This window comes from Dipodomys ordii, unplaced genomic scaffold (assembly GCF_000151885.1).
Source record: "Dipodomys ordii isolate 6190 unplaced genomic scaffold, Dord_2.0 Scaffold227, whole genome shotgun sequence".
Lineage (NCBI taxonomy): Eukaryota > Metazoa > Chordata > Mammalia > Rodentia > Heteromyidae > Dipodomys > Dipodomys ordii.
In genome coordinates, this window is record NW_012267443.1 from 1,552,614 (window position 1) to 1,569,233 (window position 16,620).

Sequence of the window (16,620 nt, forward strand, 5' to 3'; positions counted from 1 at the left end):
TTTAGCCATTTCCCTAAACTTCCTTGTCATATACAGCAGAGTAATTGAGGGTGTAACATTTTTCTCAGAGTTTGAAGTATTAGTAAGGAAATGTAGTAAAAATAAACCAATAGCTAGATGTTCAGGGAAACTGAGGCACATTTACCCTCACTATAGCAAGAGATCCCTCTATTTATGCAATCTCTTCACTCTTTCATGCTTCAAAGAAAAATCACACACTTCACTTCAGAAACACAACTTTGAAAGTTACACACTAACTCGAGTCTGCACCTGTACTCTTGCCCTGACACTTTATACAGCAGTCACCTGCTTGTATGTCTGGATCCTTGGCTTAAGGGTGAGACTCTGGAGGGCAGGAGTCAATGTAGACTCGTCTTTGCATCTCCAGTCTCTGGCTCAGTCTGTGTGTGATTGACATGTCCGTTTCTGACTTTTAAGTGGACTTTCTCATTTCTCATTGGACTCAAAGATCTAATTTTGACCATGCTTCACAAAAATAAGGGGAAGGTATTTGATTTGGAGAGTAGGAGTTTGCAAAACTAGTGACAGTATAGGTTGCTAAGTAGCTGAGGGGAAACATCAAGTCTAAGAAGCCATCACAAAATCTGTTCTATTGCAAACTGAACAGTAATGTAAACTTATAATTGAAAAGGTAGAGAATGAGATTGGTTATAAGAAAATGTGGGTCCCATTTTTTATGAAATAATATATGAAGAGTTTTACAAAATATGTCAGACAACTAACAAGGACACTACACACATTACCTACTACTGGTATAACCAATACCTTCTAAATGAATATTTGTCTTTGAAAATTTCTTAGCTAACTTCACATGTTTATTTCTTCTCACCATGATTCTCCAGGATTAATGACATAAGTGTTTGTAAAGTGTTTTGAAATCCCTAAAGTGTCATCATCAGCCCAAGTACCATTTTAATTATGCAAACTGTGTCTACCCAGCGAGTCCACTTAAATATCTAATATTGGGAAGTGCTGTCTCATAAGGTTTAATAAATGATTCCCTCTGGCTCTAAAAGCAAGTACTTTTTCAATGACAATGGGAGGGAAAGCAAAGGAATTGCCTTGTGGCATCTGTTGTGTAACGCTTTTCGAATGGCGCATCTCGACAAATGCATGAGGGTCCTTGGAGTATTACAGCACACCATGAAGAGAGAGTGGTAAAAATCCCAGTATTTCTGAAAAGGAAGGCAGGAGAAGTAAAGTTAGGAAGGCCTCACCATTTACGTTAATAAAAAAACCAACCGGGATGTATTTGGCTTCTGCTTAATAGAGCAGGTTAGCATCACAGAGTCTCCAATGGGGAGACATGATTACACATGAAGCTAAGCAGGGGACGTGAGGAGGGACATATAAATGGAGTGGAGAGAGGAAGAAAAATAACAGGACAGTGTCCAACCCAGAAACTGAAATATACAGTGCACTTATGTGAACTGCCTAGACAAAGTAGAAATCAAAATAGCAATTTAAAATTTGTCTAATATTATTGTACATTATTGTGTATAATTTATGCAGCTCTTGAGACCATATATTGAAATACAATGAGAATGGAGGATTAATGAAATTTAGTTAGCTTAAGTAACTTCTAAATATAAGCTAATAATTAGGGATTACACACCTAAGCAATCTACCTTTAAGTTTAGGGAACTTGGTGTTTTTGCTTGGTTCTTTCCATGTGTTAGACACAGCTTTGGGCTTCTAAATCCAAGACCCAGCTGTTGGGTAGAAAGGGTTGGTTTAGCTGGGTGCAGGTGGCTCATGCCTGTAATCCTAACTAATCAGGGCACTGAGATCTGAGGATCTCAATTTGAAGCCAGCCTCATCAGGAAAGTTCCTGAGACTCTGATCTCCAACTAACCACCAGAAAACTGAAAGTGGTGCGATGGGCCAAAGTGGTAGAGCACTAAACTTGAATGAGAAACCTTGTGGTGCCCATGCCCTGAGTTCAAACCTCATAACCAACAAAAATAAACATTTTTTAAAAAGCACTGGTTTAAGAGGCAGCAAAGTGCCTAAGTCCACAAGTGAGAACCTGAAGTATGACTCACTTTGGGGTTTTTAAAACTCTATTTCCTTCTTAATAAGAATCACTTCAAGATATTTAAAAGCAAGTGAAAATCCATATAAACACTTTAATTTCCTCGTTTAAAAATGCCATCTGAGGAGTCTCAAATGTTATCATTTAATTTATCTAAATTGATGGAAAAGAAAATTGCTATTTTTATATATATTCAACTTGCCATTATGCTTCCTCAAGAGGCTTCATATGTCAAGCATTTGACAGAACTATATGTTCTCAGACTTGCTTTTCATGCCTCTTTTTCTCATTATATTTGTAAAGGCTTTCAAAGCATCTCAAAACCAATATTTTAAATTGAAAAGTTCTGTGCTTGTGTGGCAGTCTAGCATTTCTTGGTAATGAAAACCATAGGAAGTGAATTGAGTATTTACCTCCAAGTCATCATCAGGGATAGCTCTTCTCCACTTTATGTTCCATCTGATGTGTTCATAGGCATTGACTACAACTTCAATCGCTTTGGGACAAGAATGGCAAGCCTGGATCACCTGCAGAGGAAGCATAGAGTTTTCTTTGTTCTGTGAATACACAAAATACAGGCATGCTTCTCTCTGAGACATCAGGAAACTGTGGACTGGTCAGACACTGCACAGCTATCATCTCAGCTACTTTGGACACTAAGGCCAAAGGATCCCCTGATTTTGAGACTGGCCCATAGGAAGACCTCCATCTCAAAAAAAAAAGCCACAGCAATGAAAAATAAAGTTGTAGACATGTTAGGCTCACTGGAGAAATAAAGTGATTTTTGAGAAAGCTCACATCTTTGAATATTCTTACATAATCCCTCCTCTCCCATGGTTGACTGGCAGATTGATACAATTAAACAAATTTAATTTCGCTATCGATAAGCCACAAAAATCAGGCACTAATGAGGAAGGTAGGGATATAAAGTGCTTGCCTTCTACAAATGTTGCATACACCTATAACACTGGCATTTGGGAAGATCTCAAGTGTAAGGCCAGCCTGCGTTCACTAGGAAGACCCTGTCTAAAAACAAACAAAAAAGTTAAGGTATACAATTTTTCAAAGGAACTACAGAAAATTCATGGGGAGCGGTGTAGATTGAGATTGGTGGTTAGGATAGATTCCTGGGATGGAGAGATGGAGGGGAAAGCTGATGTTAGTTTTCAGTCCTAGACAATAGAAAGGTCTTTGTGTGTAAACATACCCATACCTGGCCACTCTGAAGTGTACAATAGAAACTAGCTTTAGTGAAACAACTTGTTTCTTCCTCTTTGACCATGAAAACCTATTCCGTGGAAACGTTCTTCTCTATCCCTGACATGATACCTCAACAGGACTCATACTTGTTTCTAGTCCATTTTTCATAATAACAAGTCCTCTAGTCATTCTAGATACAAGAATAACATCCTATCAGCAACAAAAAGTATGTCCATGTTAATTGAATAACTAGACTCTAAATTTTGTTCCAAGTAAAAGAGTCCTCTCTCACGTAATCCAGGCCTTGCTGAAGCTGGGAGCCTCAGTTGTGGAAGGAGGATTTATGGGAGTGGACTACATAGGAAACTCATGTTTGGTCTTTGTCTGCTGTTCCTTATTCAGAGCCCACTCAATCTTTGGAATTTCCAGAGCAAAAGGAGAATGCCTGGTTGTTCTTAATGAGCCCCCACCAAGCCTTAGTTAAGAAAGTCGTAATTTTCCACCATCATTCCTCACCTCCAAAGAGGAATTGGAAGTGAGTGCAATCACCAATGGCTAATGATTTTGATCCATCATGTCTATGACCTGAAACTTCCATAAAGATCAGGGAGTTTCTAAGATGGTAAAAACATTAAAGTGTTGGCACTATCTACGCAAGGAGGCACAATAGAATTTTTTTTTTACCGCCCTCCGTTCTTTGCTCTGTGGCTCATTGACATTTGATTGCTATTGAGTTGTATCCTTTAAAGTAAGCTAACAACAACTAGTGCTTCTCCCTAAAGCACTTTCCTTAATTCTGGGAATCATTCAAACAAATTATGTAATCCAAATGATCAATCTCAGAGATCTGGAACCTCAAATTTGTTTGTCAACCTGATAGAAATGAGGACAAGCAAAACAACCTTCTTGGAAGCTGGTATCTAAAGTAGGGGCAGTGTAATGGAACCAAGGCAGGATAGGGCCTGTGGAATATGACAGTAAATGCAGGTAGTTAGTGTTGGAATTAAACGGAATGGTTGGATAGGATAACTGGGTTGATGATATAAGAAGAAACATCTCTGCAGGATTCTGTATTTCCTCACTTTGTCTCCTCCTTTTCCTCTCCTACACTCTCCCTGGAAGAAGAAAAACAAAGGAAAGATCTTGGTTGGTACCAATATGGCCCCACAAGAGTGCTTTCTACAGTAGTCTCTTCCTTTCATAGAGAGATTTTTTTGTTTGTTTTACAGAGAAGTCTACAATTGGGAATACCAATCTCTTTGACAAGGACACTTGCTCTCTTTCTATTGGTCCTTACATTCCTCAGAAGTTTTTGTGTCCACCAGAACTCTTCTCTATACACAAATGTCCCAGCCTCTGTAATCCTTTGGATGTGGCCAGATTTCATTTAAAATTGAGCCCAATTAGCTGTCCAAATTGGCCCACAATGGTCCAGGGGAATATCCCATCCTCAGTGAAAGAAAGCTCTCCTCAACCTGTAATTTAATTACGGTTCTCTCCTTTACCACCAGACAAGCAGCTCCAGCCACAAAATTGCTCCTTTAAATTTTCTCATCCTCCGTTATTTGTTAGTGCCATTTATTTCTCTTAGTGTTAGAAGACATGAACCAAACTTTCTGAAAAATCCTACTGACATGCCTCTCACTGGGTGATATGAATAGGATCCCCCACACTTCCACCATTGGCAGGAGGCCAGGTGTCTGCAAAGAAATGTTCTTATTAATTCCATGGTCTACTCAGCCTCCCTCACACTTCTTTTACTAGTCCTTGCATTTTGCAAAGTAGGGTTTTGAGTATGTAATGTCTTCAATACTCAGGCAAAAAATTGTGGGAGAAAGATTATTGTTTTAACACTCAGGTAAGAAACTGAGTATATATGCATGCACATGTGTATGTGCATTTTTATCTGTGTGTGTGTGCATGTGCATGTGTGTGTGTGTGTGTGTGTGTGTGTATGTTGACAGTGTGGAGATCAGACTGCTGAATGGAGAGTTCAAGTCAGGAAGGAGCTAAAATTAAGAGCAGTTAAGATGGAGCTGGCTGAGATGCAAGCAGGAAGATCTTAGCATTGACTTGACAGGCAATAAAAGGATGGTATATACTTTTAAAAAGAAAGTGTTATAGCCAATCTATTCATTCCATTAGGAAGCCTTTATTGAGCATTGTGTTTGGTACTATAACAGTAATTCTGAGAAGTTTATGACCTGTTTTTGTCTTTACGGAGTTTGTAACGTAGCTGAACCAAGAAGACAGATATTTCAGAGTTAGGGAGCAATGTAAGTCAGTAAATACTCAAAGACTAACTTAAAGATCATCAAGCATTGCTTGAGCACCAGGAGTAAATGCACAAAGAAGAAAACAAGTATGTCAAGGACAGAGAGTAGTGAAAGGCTGAAGGCAATGGACTCCCAGAAGCTACTTAGCTATGGTCAATGTTAGTCCCAGGGTATGATGAGTAATGAACATAGGAAACATAAGTGGAGCTTCATAGTGATCAGATACAGAAAATAAGCAATGCAACTTGGACAAAAATGATTGTAACATATAGAAACAGACTTAGAAAGTCATGCAAATTTGAGACTGGACAGATGATGAACAAGAGGATAGCTCATCTGTAAATTCTCAATGGTACACTAGAGATGTAGATATGTGTACCACTGAGGTACATACTGAATAAGCTGTGAGGTTCAGTCATCTTCTTATTGGACATAAATGGCAAAGGTGGAGGACCATCTTCAGAAACCATAAAAAAAGGGAGATAAGAAGAAGAGGAAAATAAAAATATATGTTATATTGATAATATTATATTGATATTACCTTTTGTATATTATATATTATTATAAACATTATATATTATATATCTTATATTATATTTTATATGTTTTATGTGTATTTATATGTGAAATATAAATTATACTATCTAATCAGATTATATAAATATATTATTATATTGAAGATTGACTATGTGCTGGGGATTATGTTGACTCTTTATATACTTTAATTAACTTGCTCAATCTTCAAACATCTATAATGAGTTTGGTCCTATCATCAGCCTAGTTTCAAAGATTTAAAGCCAAAGTCTAAGAAAAACTTAAATTCCCAGTCATCTAACTAGTAGGATCCATACACATGACTGCATGACTCCAAAGTAAGACCCAGACATTGTCAGAGTCAAACGAAGAGAGAATTTAGAGCTAAGTGACCACTAGGACTTTGAAGACCAGAAAGACAATGACAGCTTGAATATTACCAGATTTGATTAGAAGGCCAGTTTACTGAGAGTTAGTAATATGAAGCAGGTAAGGACCAGAACCTTGAAGAAAGTATAGGATAAATGACACCTTGTACCTAACCTAACTTTGTCTTTAAGGCCTTCCATGTCATCATGTGCAAGGTATTTAAGACTCAATAAATAAATTTCTGAACTAAGATTACACTTAAAAATGATATGAAGATAACTGGGAAGATTTTAGGAATTGGAAAAAACTCCCATGCTCCTGGATTGAGAGAACTGACATTGTGAAAATGGCAATACTGCCCAAAGCCATCTACAAATTCAGGTTTGTTTAGCATCATTTTATATGATCATATGTACATAGCTATTGAGCTATTGTGATCCTCTGCTGGGACTATCTTAGACATATACTAATTATTACAAATGAAGGAAACCATGGAGCCTATGTTTCTTTGGGTCTGACTTGCTTCACTTAATAAAATTTTTTCCAAGTATTTCCATTTCCTTATGAATGGGTCAATGCCATTCTTTCTGAAGCATAGAAATTCCATTGTGTATAACACCACATTTTCTTGACCCATTTATCTATTGAGGGGCATCTGGGTTGGTTCCATATCTTAGCTATAATGCTACAATGAACATAGTTGTGCTGATAGCTTTAGTGTGGCCTTGTTTGTGTTCATTTGGGTAAATGCCCAGGAGTAGGCTTGCTGGATCATAGGGTATTCTCTGTTTAGTCTTTTGAGGAACCACATGATCATCTCAAAGATTCAGAAAAAGAATTTGACACAATGTAATGCCCTTCTATGATTAAAGCTCTGGAGAAACTAGGAATCCATTGAACATTCCTCAATATAATAAAGACTCTATATGACAAACCTACAGGCAGTATTATATTTAATGGTAAAAAGTTAAAACAATTTCTTCTAAAATCAGGAATGAGACAAGGATGCCTGCTCTCTCCACTCCTCTTCAGTATTGTATTGGAATTCCTAACTAGAGCAATAAGGCAAGAAACAAACATAAAGGGGATCCAGATAGGGAAAGTAGAAGAAAAATTCTCCCTCTTTGCAGATGACATGACCCTGTATTTAAAGAACACCCTAGACTCCTCTCCCAAGTTACTTGAGCTGATCCAAAAGTTTGGCTAATAATTATTTGAAAAATAGTATCTAATAAAAATCTCCAGATATGTACTTTCTAGAAGAATGATCTGTAGTAAGAAGTATGGTGATAATTCGTTGAGGAATCAATAAAAGAGATAAATTTAAGCAATCAATACAGAGACCATAGGTTAAATGAGTCCAATTCTTGTACCAACACATACTATTTATTTTAGAATTTAAAAAAATAGAGAGCATATCCTGGCATCAACAGGTGATTCCAGTAATCTTAGCAACTCAGGAGTCTAAGACTTGTAGAGTTGTGGTTCCAAGCCAGTCTAGGCAGAAAAATCTTATCTCCAATTAATCACAACATAAAGCCAGACTGGAAGTGGTGGTAGTACATCAGTCATGAGCAAGAAAGCTAAGCAAGACATTGAGGCCCTGAGTGCAATCACGACTACTACACAATTTTTTTAAGTATAGAGTAGCAGCTACTAGTATTTATCTCTTTTATGGATTCCTGTTGATTTCTACATTCTGCATTAATTCCCATACTATGCTGCCTCTTTTCATGGGGACCAAAATGGTTATCAATCAAGCTATCCCTATATACCCTTAGATATTCCTTATCTCCCAGCCTTGGTAACCACTAAGTGCACAGAGAAATAGAGGCAGAAGAAAAATGCAGCCAAATGTCATTCTCTCCTTGAGAGAATGTGAAGAACACAGTTAGAGGGATTCCAATCATAGTAAATATTCATAATAACATTAATGCGAGGTACCCAGTTGAATTTGATACAGTCTGATAACAAATAATTTTAAATCAAGTATGTTCCAAATACTGTTAAAATATGCATTAACAATCACTTATTATTTATCTGAACTCCACATTCAGCTCAGCTTTCAATATTTCACTGGTAACCCTACTTCTCTTATTCAGAAAGCCACACCAAGTTGCACGTGCAGAAATGTGATGGATCTGTAGTTTAGCAACCCAACATCACATACTTCTTACTTCTATCTCACCTGTATATCACAGGAATATGACTTCTCATTTTTCATTAGGGTAAAAAAATAGGTAGTTTCAAATCCTAATCTTTTGCTGTCTTTAGAATCACAAACTCTATACATTCCAATTGTTTTTGTCATTAGCTTTTGCTGACACTCTGACTACTTCATTTTCTGTTGACAGAAGACTTGATTATCAAAGTGTGAATGTTCCTTCAAGGATGGTAGCTCCTTCTACACGAGCATTTTAGGCTTCTTCTAGAACTAAGACAGCAGGACACACGTTCTCAGACTTGAGAAATTATTTCACTAAGAAATAACTAAAGAACCTTAAGAGGCAGCAAATTGTAAGTCATCACTCTACATTGACTTCCAGGAACCGAAACCATTAAATAGCAAAAGTCCATTGAGGATCACAAAGCAGGAAACCACTGCCACCTCCGTGCGCTGGCCAGGCTGGGAAACAGAAAACATACAGGGATCTTCATGTTCTGTGAGTCTCTGTGACTCTCTTCCCCCATCATAGAATAATGGGAACCAAAAAATCCTTTCTACTGCACCAACAGGTAGAAAGAATTTTAGTCCCCTCCTTCACCATCCAGCAGGGAGGAAGACACCACATATTGAAAAGCAGATTCAAGATAAGTCTCCCTGCCACTCTGCCAATCCAATGCTACTTTGAAATCACTTCAGTGAAGAAATCCTAAAGCTACCTCTGCCTTCATATATTGATATAATTGTACATTGTAAGATACTTAAAAAGGGAACTTCTTGTTCCCTGGGCTTCACACAAAGCCTTGTTCAGCAGCAAAAATATCCTTACCTTCCCCAAATCCTCACATTCCTACTTTCCCTCCCCAAGAAAAATGTCTTTCTTGCCCTCGAAGAAAGCCCAATCTTGGTTCCCTGGGGTGTCACTTCCTTCTGAATTATGCTTGGAGAAAAAAAAATCAAATGTCCTTTTGTACCCTGGAAAGCAATTGCAGACCCTATAATTCTCTTTTTCCCCTTGCTTATATAATTTATACATTGGCTTTCAGTGAAATACACCCTGCACGTATTTGCCTTATATTTGGAAGACTGCATCTTCAGCTCTGACCTTGCTCTTGTAAATAAGGAAACTGAATTCCCCATCCACGAAAGAACAAATCACTTTATCTTCTGGATAAATGAGTCAGTCCTTTTGCTTGTCGTAAAAATGACTTTCTCTTTGAAAGTCTGGCTGTGGAATTGTTCTAAATCACTTTCAAGCATCTGCATAGTAAATTGAGTAGGTTTTCTTTACTTTTTCTTTGGAGAGTGGCCAGCTGTCTGGCATATTCTTCTTGATAGCAACAAAAAAATGTTTATAATACCAGCCATCCATTAGTAGCCAGCCTTACCTTAAATCTCTTTCATATATAGTCAATCTAGAGGAAGCTGGAGGAGCAAACAGAAGTGAATAGGAAAGTCTTAACCTAGATAAAAAGTTCCTTGAGATAGATACTTGTCAGCATATTTACAGACTAGTGAAGCCACTAAATAGAGCTAGTGAGAGACTTCTACACTTCAGCAAGAGCATATCTTGTGAGGAAGAGGAGGAAAAGAAATGGTTGGTTGGGTACCACAGCTGGTCTCCTGGCAGAAATACTTCCTGCTCAGATGTTCCTGAAAAGTTCACATTACCACCTTTACTGATCATATTAGAGATTTGGGTTCTGGGACATAAAGGAACACCATCAAAAATTATATAGTAGGTAAATGGCCAAGCCAGGACTCATGACCACAGCCACCACCCTTCTCTTTCTTTACCTTCCTCACTGGTATCTGTCAGAGCATTTCCTTTGTCAAAAAGTCCTGAGGACCTCCCCACACTGGAGGAAAGAACAGAAATACTGTTTAAAAATGTCAAAGAGAATGAGAAGAATTTCATTAAGCTATGTTGATCAAAAACTCATTTCACATCAGCAACAGTGAGCTTCAAGACACAAATCAATACTGGGTCTCTAGCTCATGTATATCATGTCTCTACATTCTTAGAGGGGGTCAAGAAGGCTCGGATTCCACTAGTTCTACTACTCAACAGACATGTGATGCTTGTCATAATCATACCCATATTTTTTATAATAGCTACCAGGCACTCAACACCAGACTAAACATTTCTCAAGTGTTATTTAATTCTCAAAACAACCTAATGAGAAGGCCGCCATGAGTCAGGATAAGTTATACAGAATGCTTCTCTGACATCATCGTGCCCTGTTTCCCTTCCATCTTTCACTTTGGAAGGATGGCAGCCTAACAACAGCATCAATACAGACTAAATATGATTTATGGAGTGAGCTGTATTTATCATCTAGAAGTTCCTCTATGAAATGCGGACAAAATAAAAGAGGTGGAAGTAGAGAGAGAGAGAGAGAGGGAGGGAGAGAGGGAGGGAGGGAGGGAGGGAAGTTGATAGATGAAAGCAAAGGGTTGAGGCAAGAAAGGGAACACTGCAAGAATGAAAAGTGCTCTAAGGTCTAAGGAAAAGAGGGAAGAATATGGGGTGTCATCCTCTGGACTCTGAATGTATTTATGTGTGTTCCCAATAGATTTAATTTCTCTTGGGTGAAGGATTGTGTTTGCACTCTACTGCCAAAGCATAAACTCATGGTGTATTTATTTGTCAGGAGAGGAAAATGGGGCTTAGGAAATTTAAGTCATTTGCTCAGTCCCCCATTTTTGTAAGTAGTACGACCTAAGTTTGACTCCAAAATCCATTCCTTGGATAAATAGGGTGACTAAGTCTAGAAAAGATGATTGCAGATGACCAACAAAGCAAAGATGAAAATGACAAACAGGAACAACTTTATGTATAACTTATTAAACTACTGTGTTGTAGATTCACCATAGAGTGTGTTCACATTGGTTGTCTCGGTCAGGTCAGATTGCCAATGTATGATTCAGAAAATCAATGCGACTTCAAGCTGTAGACATTCAGAAAGCTAAAACTTATTGACTACTATGTACTGGGAATCTTAGCTACAGAGGTTTACATAGCTTCTACTAGTTTAACCTCACTTCCAAGACTGTAGCTTTCATACGAAAACATTCTCTGCATCCAAAAGCATTGTTGCTGGGGTCAGCAACAATTCCCTGATTATCACCTCCCATGTAGCTAGAACTACAGGCATGAGCCACTGGCAACTGGTAAGTTGAATTATCTTTAGACTAAACCATTCGTTACAAAGAGTTAAGAGCAAGTGTGGCTGTCTGGGTCCTCACTCATCTGTCTGGAAGAAAACTTCAGTCCAGAAAGCCACTGTCAATTCACACCATGAGAAAAAAAGAATGTTATTTGCTACCCTTGGGCTCATTCCTAGGTCTGAGGCCCAGATTTCAAACAGACCTGGCCTAGGACGAAGTAGCTCAGGTTAGGTACTTAGTCCCGGGACTTCAGCTTCAAACGAACTGTCCATTCGGGGGCCAAGCTGCCACTTGAGCCCGCGGCCCCAGGCCCCAAGCCTGACTCACCTTGTGGAACTGTGGTGGGTAGATCCTGGCCGCCCCGTGGTTCAACAGCAACTGGTAGCAGACCTCGGGCCGGGCCGCAGGTCGCACGGAGGTGACCTTCAGCACGTACTGGATGGCCGCGCAGCCGTTGATGTCCATGAGGTTGGCCTCGGCGCCCGCCTCCAGCATCATGTGCATGAGCACGTGGTCGCAGTTCCAGGCCGCCTTGTGCAGCGGAGACTTGAAGTCGTCGTCGCGGGCGTTGACCTCGGCGTGGTGGTCCAGCAGCGTGCGGCAGATGAGGTGATGCTCCCTGCTGTACTCCTGCTCCTTGAAGCGGAGGGACCAGTAGGCAGCCACGGCCAGCGGGGTCTCCATGTGGGCGTTCACGCTGTCCACCACCGCGCCGTGCTCCACGTAGAAGGCCACCAGCTCCGAAAGGCCGAAGTGGGCGGCCGTGTGCAAGGGCGTCTCCTCGTCCTGGTTGTTGGTCTTCATGTTCACGTTGGCGCCTGCGGGGAATGGAGACAGGCAGGAGTTGGAAACCATGCTTTGTCTCACTGACTCCCCCTCTGATCCCCCCAGGAAGCCACGCCCCCGGAAGCCACCGCGCGGTGGGGGAGGAGGCAGCACTGCCGCCGGAAGTTCGGGACAGCCCTGTGCTGACCTGCGATGCTCACCTTCCCGGCAGATCTGCAAAGACCAGCTGCTCTCTGTGCGGAAGCAGCTTTTATCAATAACAATGCGAAACACCACCGCAATAAAGGTTCTATCGGAAATTCTGAAGCTCATGCAAGTGGGTTGGGGGGGGGGGAATCAATTGCTTTGAATGTTTTACAAAATGATGTTTCTCTTCCCTTTTAAAGCAAGTGAACCTCAAAGTCTGAGCAGGCAAACTGGAAGGACATGACAATTTCCCAGCTCTCAGGTTGACATCTTAAGAGCTAATTCTTTGGAATACAATGAACATGTACACACACACTCACACACACACGCACACACACACTGCCAAGCGAGTGTAAAGGTCATATTTTGCATTGAAAAGGGTAGAAGCTAGTAGAATAGAAATAGTTATTACAAAAAAGAAAATCATTCAGAGATTGTAGCGTATTCGATTTGGGGTTGACAACAAATGTTAGAAATGCATACTTTTTGTGCTTGAGAAGCTCCTTAGAAATTATTATTTTAATCCAATGCACTATGTAGCTGACCAAGAAAGTAAGGTGCATTTTGTTTTTCTGATAAGGAATGTTTTAATGACTGGAATGGTCAAATTGAGAAGGTGCAGTTTTCCTTCTCTGCCTGATTTAATGGGGTGAAGTAAATGTCTGCTATGGGGCCAGATCTATAATGAATCCTGCAAGACATTTTCTAGTGGCTTGAAATTTACATCTGAAGAGATCTTTTATTGTTGTTATTGTCATTGTTGTTATTACTCCAATAAAAAATATTCACTTGTCATTTAACCATGGGCAACATTGTAAGCTAAATGCTTTTCATCCACTACCTTGTGAAATCTTTCCAGCAACTCTGCCATATGCACAGTTTTAATCCTACTTTTATGGATGAAATTTGTACTTAGGCGAACAATTGGCCAACAATACACTAAGCTAGTAAGCAGAAGAACCAAGATTTGAAATCAGACAGGTTGGCTTCAAATTACTGTGCTATTCTACCTCATTATTACTTTTCTGCAGGAAAGGAATTTGTGTATATTACTCTTACTTGGTATATGAAAACCAGAAAGAAATTTAAAAATTTAATGTTGCATTTTGTAATTTTAAAATACCTGTTCCCTGTGAAATGCTCCTCTATTCCCTTATTTATGCCCCACCCCCACTCCCAGTATTTGAACATATTTAAGAAATCCAGTTCTCCTGTAAGCAAGCTTAGTCAGTATCCTATGCAGGATTAACCCTCCAGTGTGGTTTGCAAGAACACGTAGTTCAGAATTTTGAGATTGTGGACTCTCTAACTTGCAGAAAGCAATACTGTAACCACAGGCCGTCACTCACAGCGGCTCTTTTCATCAGTATTCTGCCCTGGAAGAGTTCTGGGTAAGGTCTTCATTCAGGTCAAGGCTTTGCTCCTGACTGAAATGGAATAAATAAGGACGTCTTCCCAGAAGCCATGTGTGGGGTCATTTTGGACGCTGGAGAATTTCCAGTAAGGAAGAGAATCAAGGGGTCAGAATAAAATTTTTACAGGCCAACCTGGAACAAATCACATCCTTTATTTTTTAATGGACTTGGACATTTACAATTGATCTTTGACCTCTTGGTACAACTAGATATGTAGCCTGGTTGGCTTTTCTAAATGGGAGATCTTTATTTTTATGCTTTGAGTTGTGTCTTTTGAGAATAACTTTGCCTAGGAATATATAATGTAGGAAGAATTAACTGTTTTTTTTAGTTTTGGGGTTTTATAATTTATTTAAGAAATTAGAGCTCAGAAACATAAACTCCTGGGAACTTTTACAAATACTTTTAATTTGAAAATATAATGTATTCATTTCCAAAAGCTACTACAATAAAATATCCCATACTAGATTGCTTAGAATAACAGAAATTTATTCTCACACAGCTCTGGAGACCAGAAACTCTGGAATTAAAATGAGGACAAGGTCAGTTCCTTCTCAGAGCTTTGAAGAAGCATCTGTCTCCACCTCTGGCTAAGATTTTAGTGGTGACCACTAATTCTTGCTATTCCTTTGCTTGTACACTTGTCACTTCATGCTCTGCCATGGTCATTCCAGGGCAGCCTCCCTGTGTCTGTCTGCACATGTCGTCATCTTCTTCAGAACTCTAGTCTGAATACTGCAGTAAGGACTCACCTATCCTTGTACAACCTCAGCTTTATGTAAGTAATTATTTTTACAATCATCAGATTTCCAAACAAATTTACATAATGATGAATTGAAGATTAGGACTTCAACATAAACATAGGTCTTTTTTCATTGAGGAGGCATACAACATATATGAGAATAGTTTAGAAACATATGTAGATATAGTTTTAAAATTATTGTAAAGTTACCACCCATGTAATCATATATGAGGTTAAGAAATAAAATACTTCTATCAGGAAAATGAACCCTTAGATATGTATTTTAATGTTTTTTCTTTCATGCATGTGTTTCTAACGCATTTATAAGATTATCTCTTTGTTGCTTTGTACAGTATAACCCCTGCTTTCACTATATTTCTGCTTTCACTATATTTGATGTCAGTATAACTTGTGGAGGAGATGGGGAAAAACCAGTTGTTTAAGGATACAGGTGGATCTGATGCAACAATGAGAAGTACAAGTTGTCATGTCCAAAACGAGCTTTACAACGTCGGTGCGGGGGGGGGGGGGGGGGGGGGAGGCTGGGAAGGGATGGGAAGGGTAAACAAAGGAGGAGGCTGCAATGCTTGGTAAGAAATGTACGCATTATCCTGCCCATGCAATTGTAACCCCTCTGTACAGTATGTTCACAAATAAAATAAAATTAAATTAAAAAAAATAAATAGACACTTAAAAAAAAAGAAATAAAATACTTCTAGACACAGAACAACATTCCACTCTCCTGCCATCTCCACCATCACAACTCCAGACTGACAGAGAAAACTGTTATCAGGTAATTAGGCCTATCAGAAAATCAGATCTATGCATTTCTATTTTGTTTGACCACTTTTGTACATATGTGTAAACGAGTTCAGTTTTGTTAATTTTGAACTTTGTATAATTAGAATCATCAGTGCATACTCTTTAATGGTTTGTTCCATCATTCAATATTATATTGGTGTAAACAACCTTTATTATAATGTGAAGTGTTTGTGCCTTTTATTATGTTCCATCCCTATTCGATGGACTTTTCCAATCTCAGGCTACGCCAGACACTGTTGTTGGAATCAGTCTATTATGTTCTTGTACCTCGGTGTGCATGTGCAAGAGTTTCTCATGTAGCTTATGGTTATGGATTATGTAACTCATGAGTTACAAGACTGCAGCATCTTTGTGTATGAACAGCTTCAATTTCATTAAATAGAGTTAAGATAGATTGTTGGAGCAGATTATAAGCTGATTCTCTAAATGTGAAAGTCTTACTTGGCTCAGAGGCCTGATAGCCTTAAAGATGAACTATAACCTAGTTGTTTTTTAAAAAACGATTTTTAAGTGCTTATAATCTGGACTTTAATTTTAGCTACACATTAATATAGGAAGACTTGGTACTACATGATGGAGTCTTCCATATGGAAATATGTTCTGTTTTTTTTAAAGATGTTTCCTTACATACATATCCCAAAACATGTTTGCAGGAATTTTTATCCTAGGTAAGCCAAATGTATATTGAACTCATAACGGATATACTGCATTTGCTAGGAAGTCTGCCATTGCATCTAACAAGACAGATAAAAATTTAAATGTGTTCCTTATGATAAAGTACAAGGAATTTGCACATTATACCTGTGGGCTCAGATGACTGAGCTGTGGTGATTTAGTCAAGAAATTAGAGCTCAGAAACATAAATTGCTAGGACCTTATATAAGTATTTTCTAATGTGA

General features: G+C 38.8%; 1 protein-coding gene across 1 annotated transcript in view; it reads right to left on the minus strand.

Moving 5' to 3' along the window:
• Positions 1-1,007: 1,007 nt before the first annotated feature.
• Asb4 (ankyrin repeat and SOCS box containing 4) overlaps positions 1,008-16,620 on the minus strand; it is a 43,949-nt gene continuing 28,336 nt past the window's right edge. The window contains exons 3-5 of the mRNA XM_013035865.1: positions 12,098-12,588; positions 2,470-2,583; positions 1,008-1,196 (exon numbers count right to left, since the gene is read on the minus strand). Coding sequence (XP_012891319.1) covers positions 1,008-1,196; positions 2,470-2,583; positions 12,098-12,588 — 794 coding nt within the window. The remainder of the gene's footprint in view (positions 1,197-2,469; positions 2,584-12,097; positions 12,589-16,620) is intronic.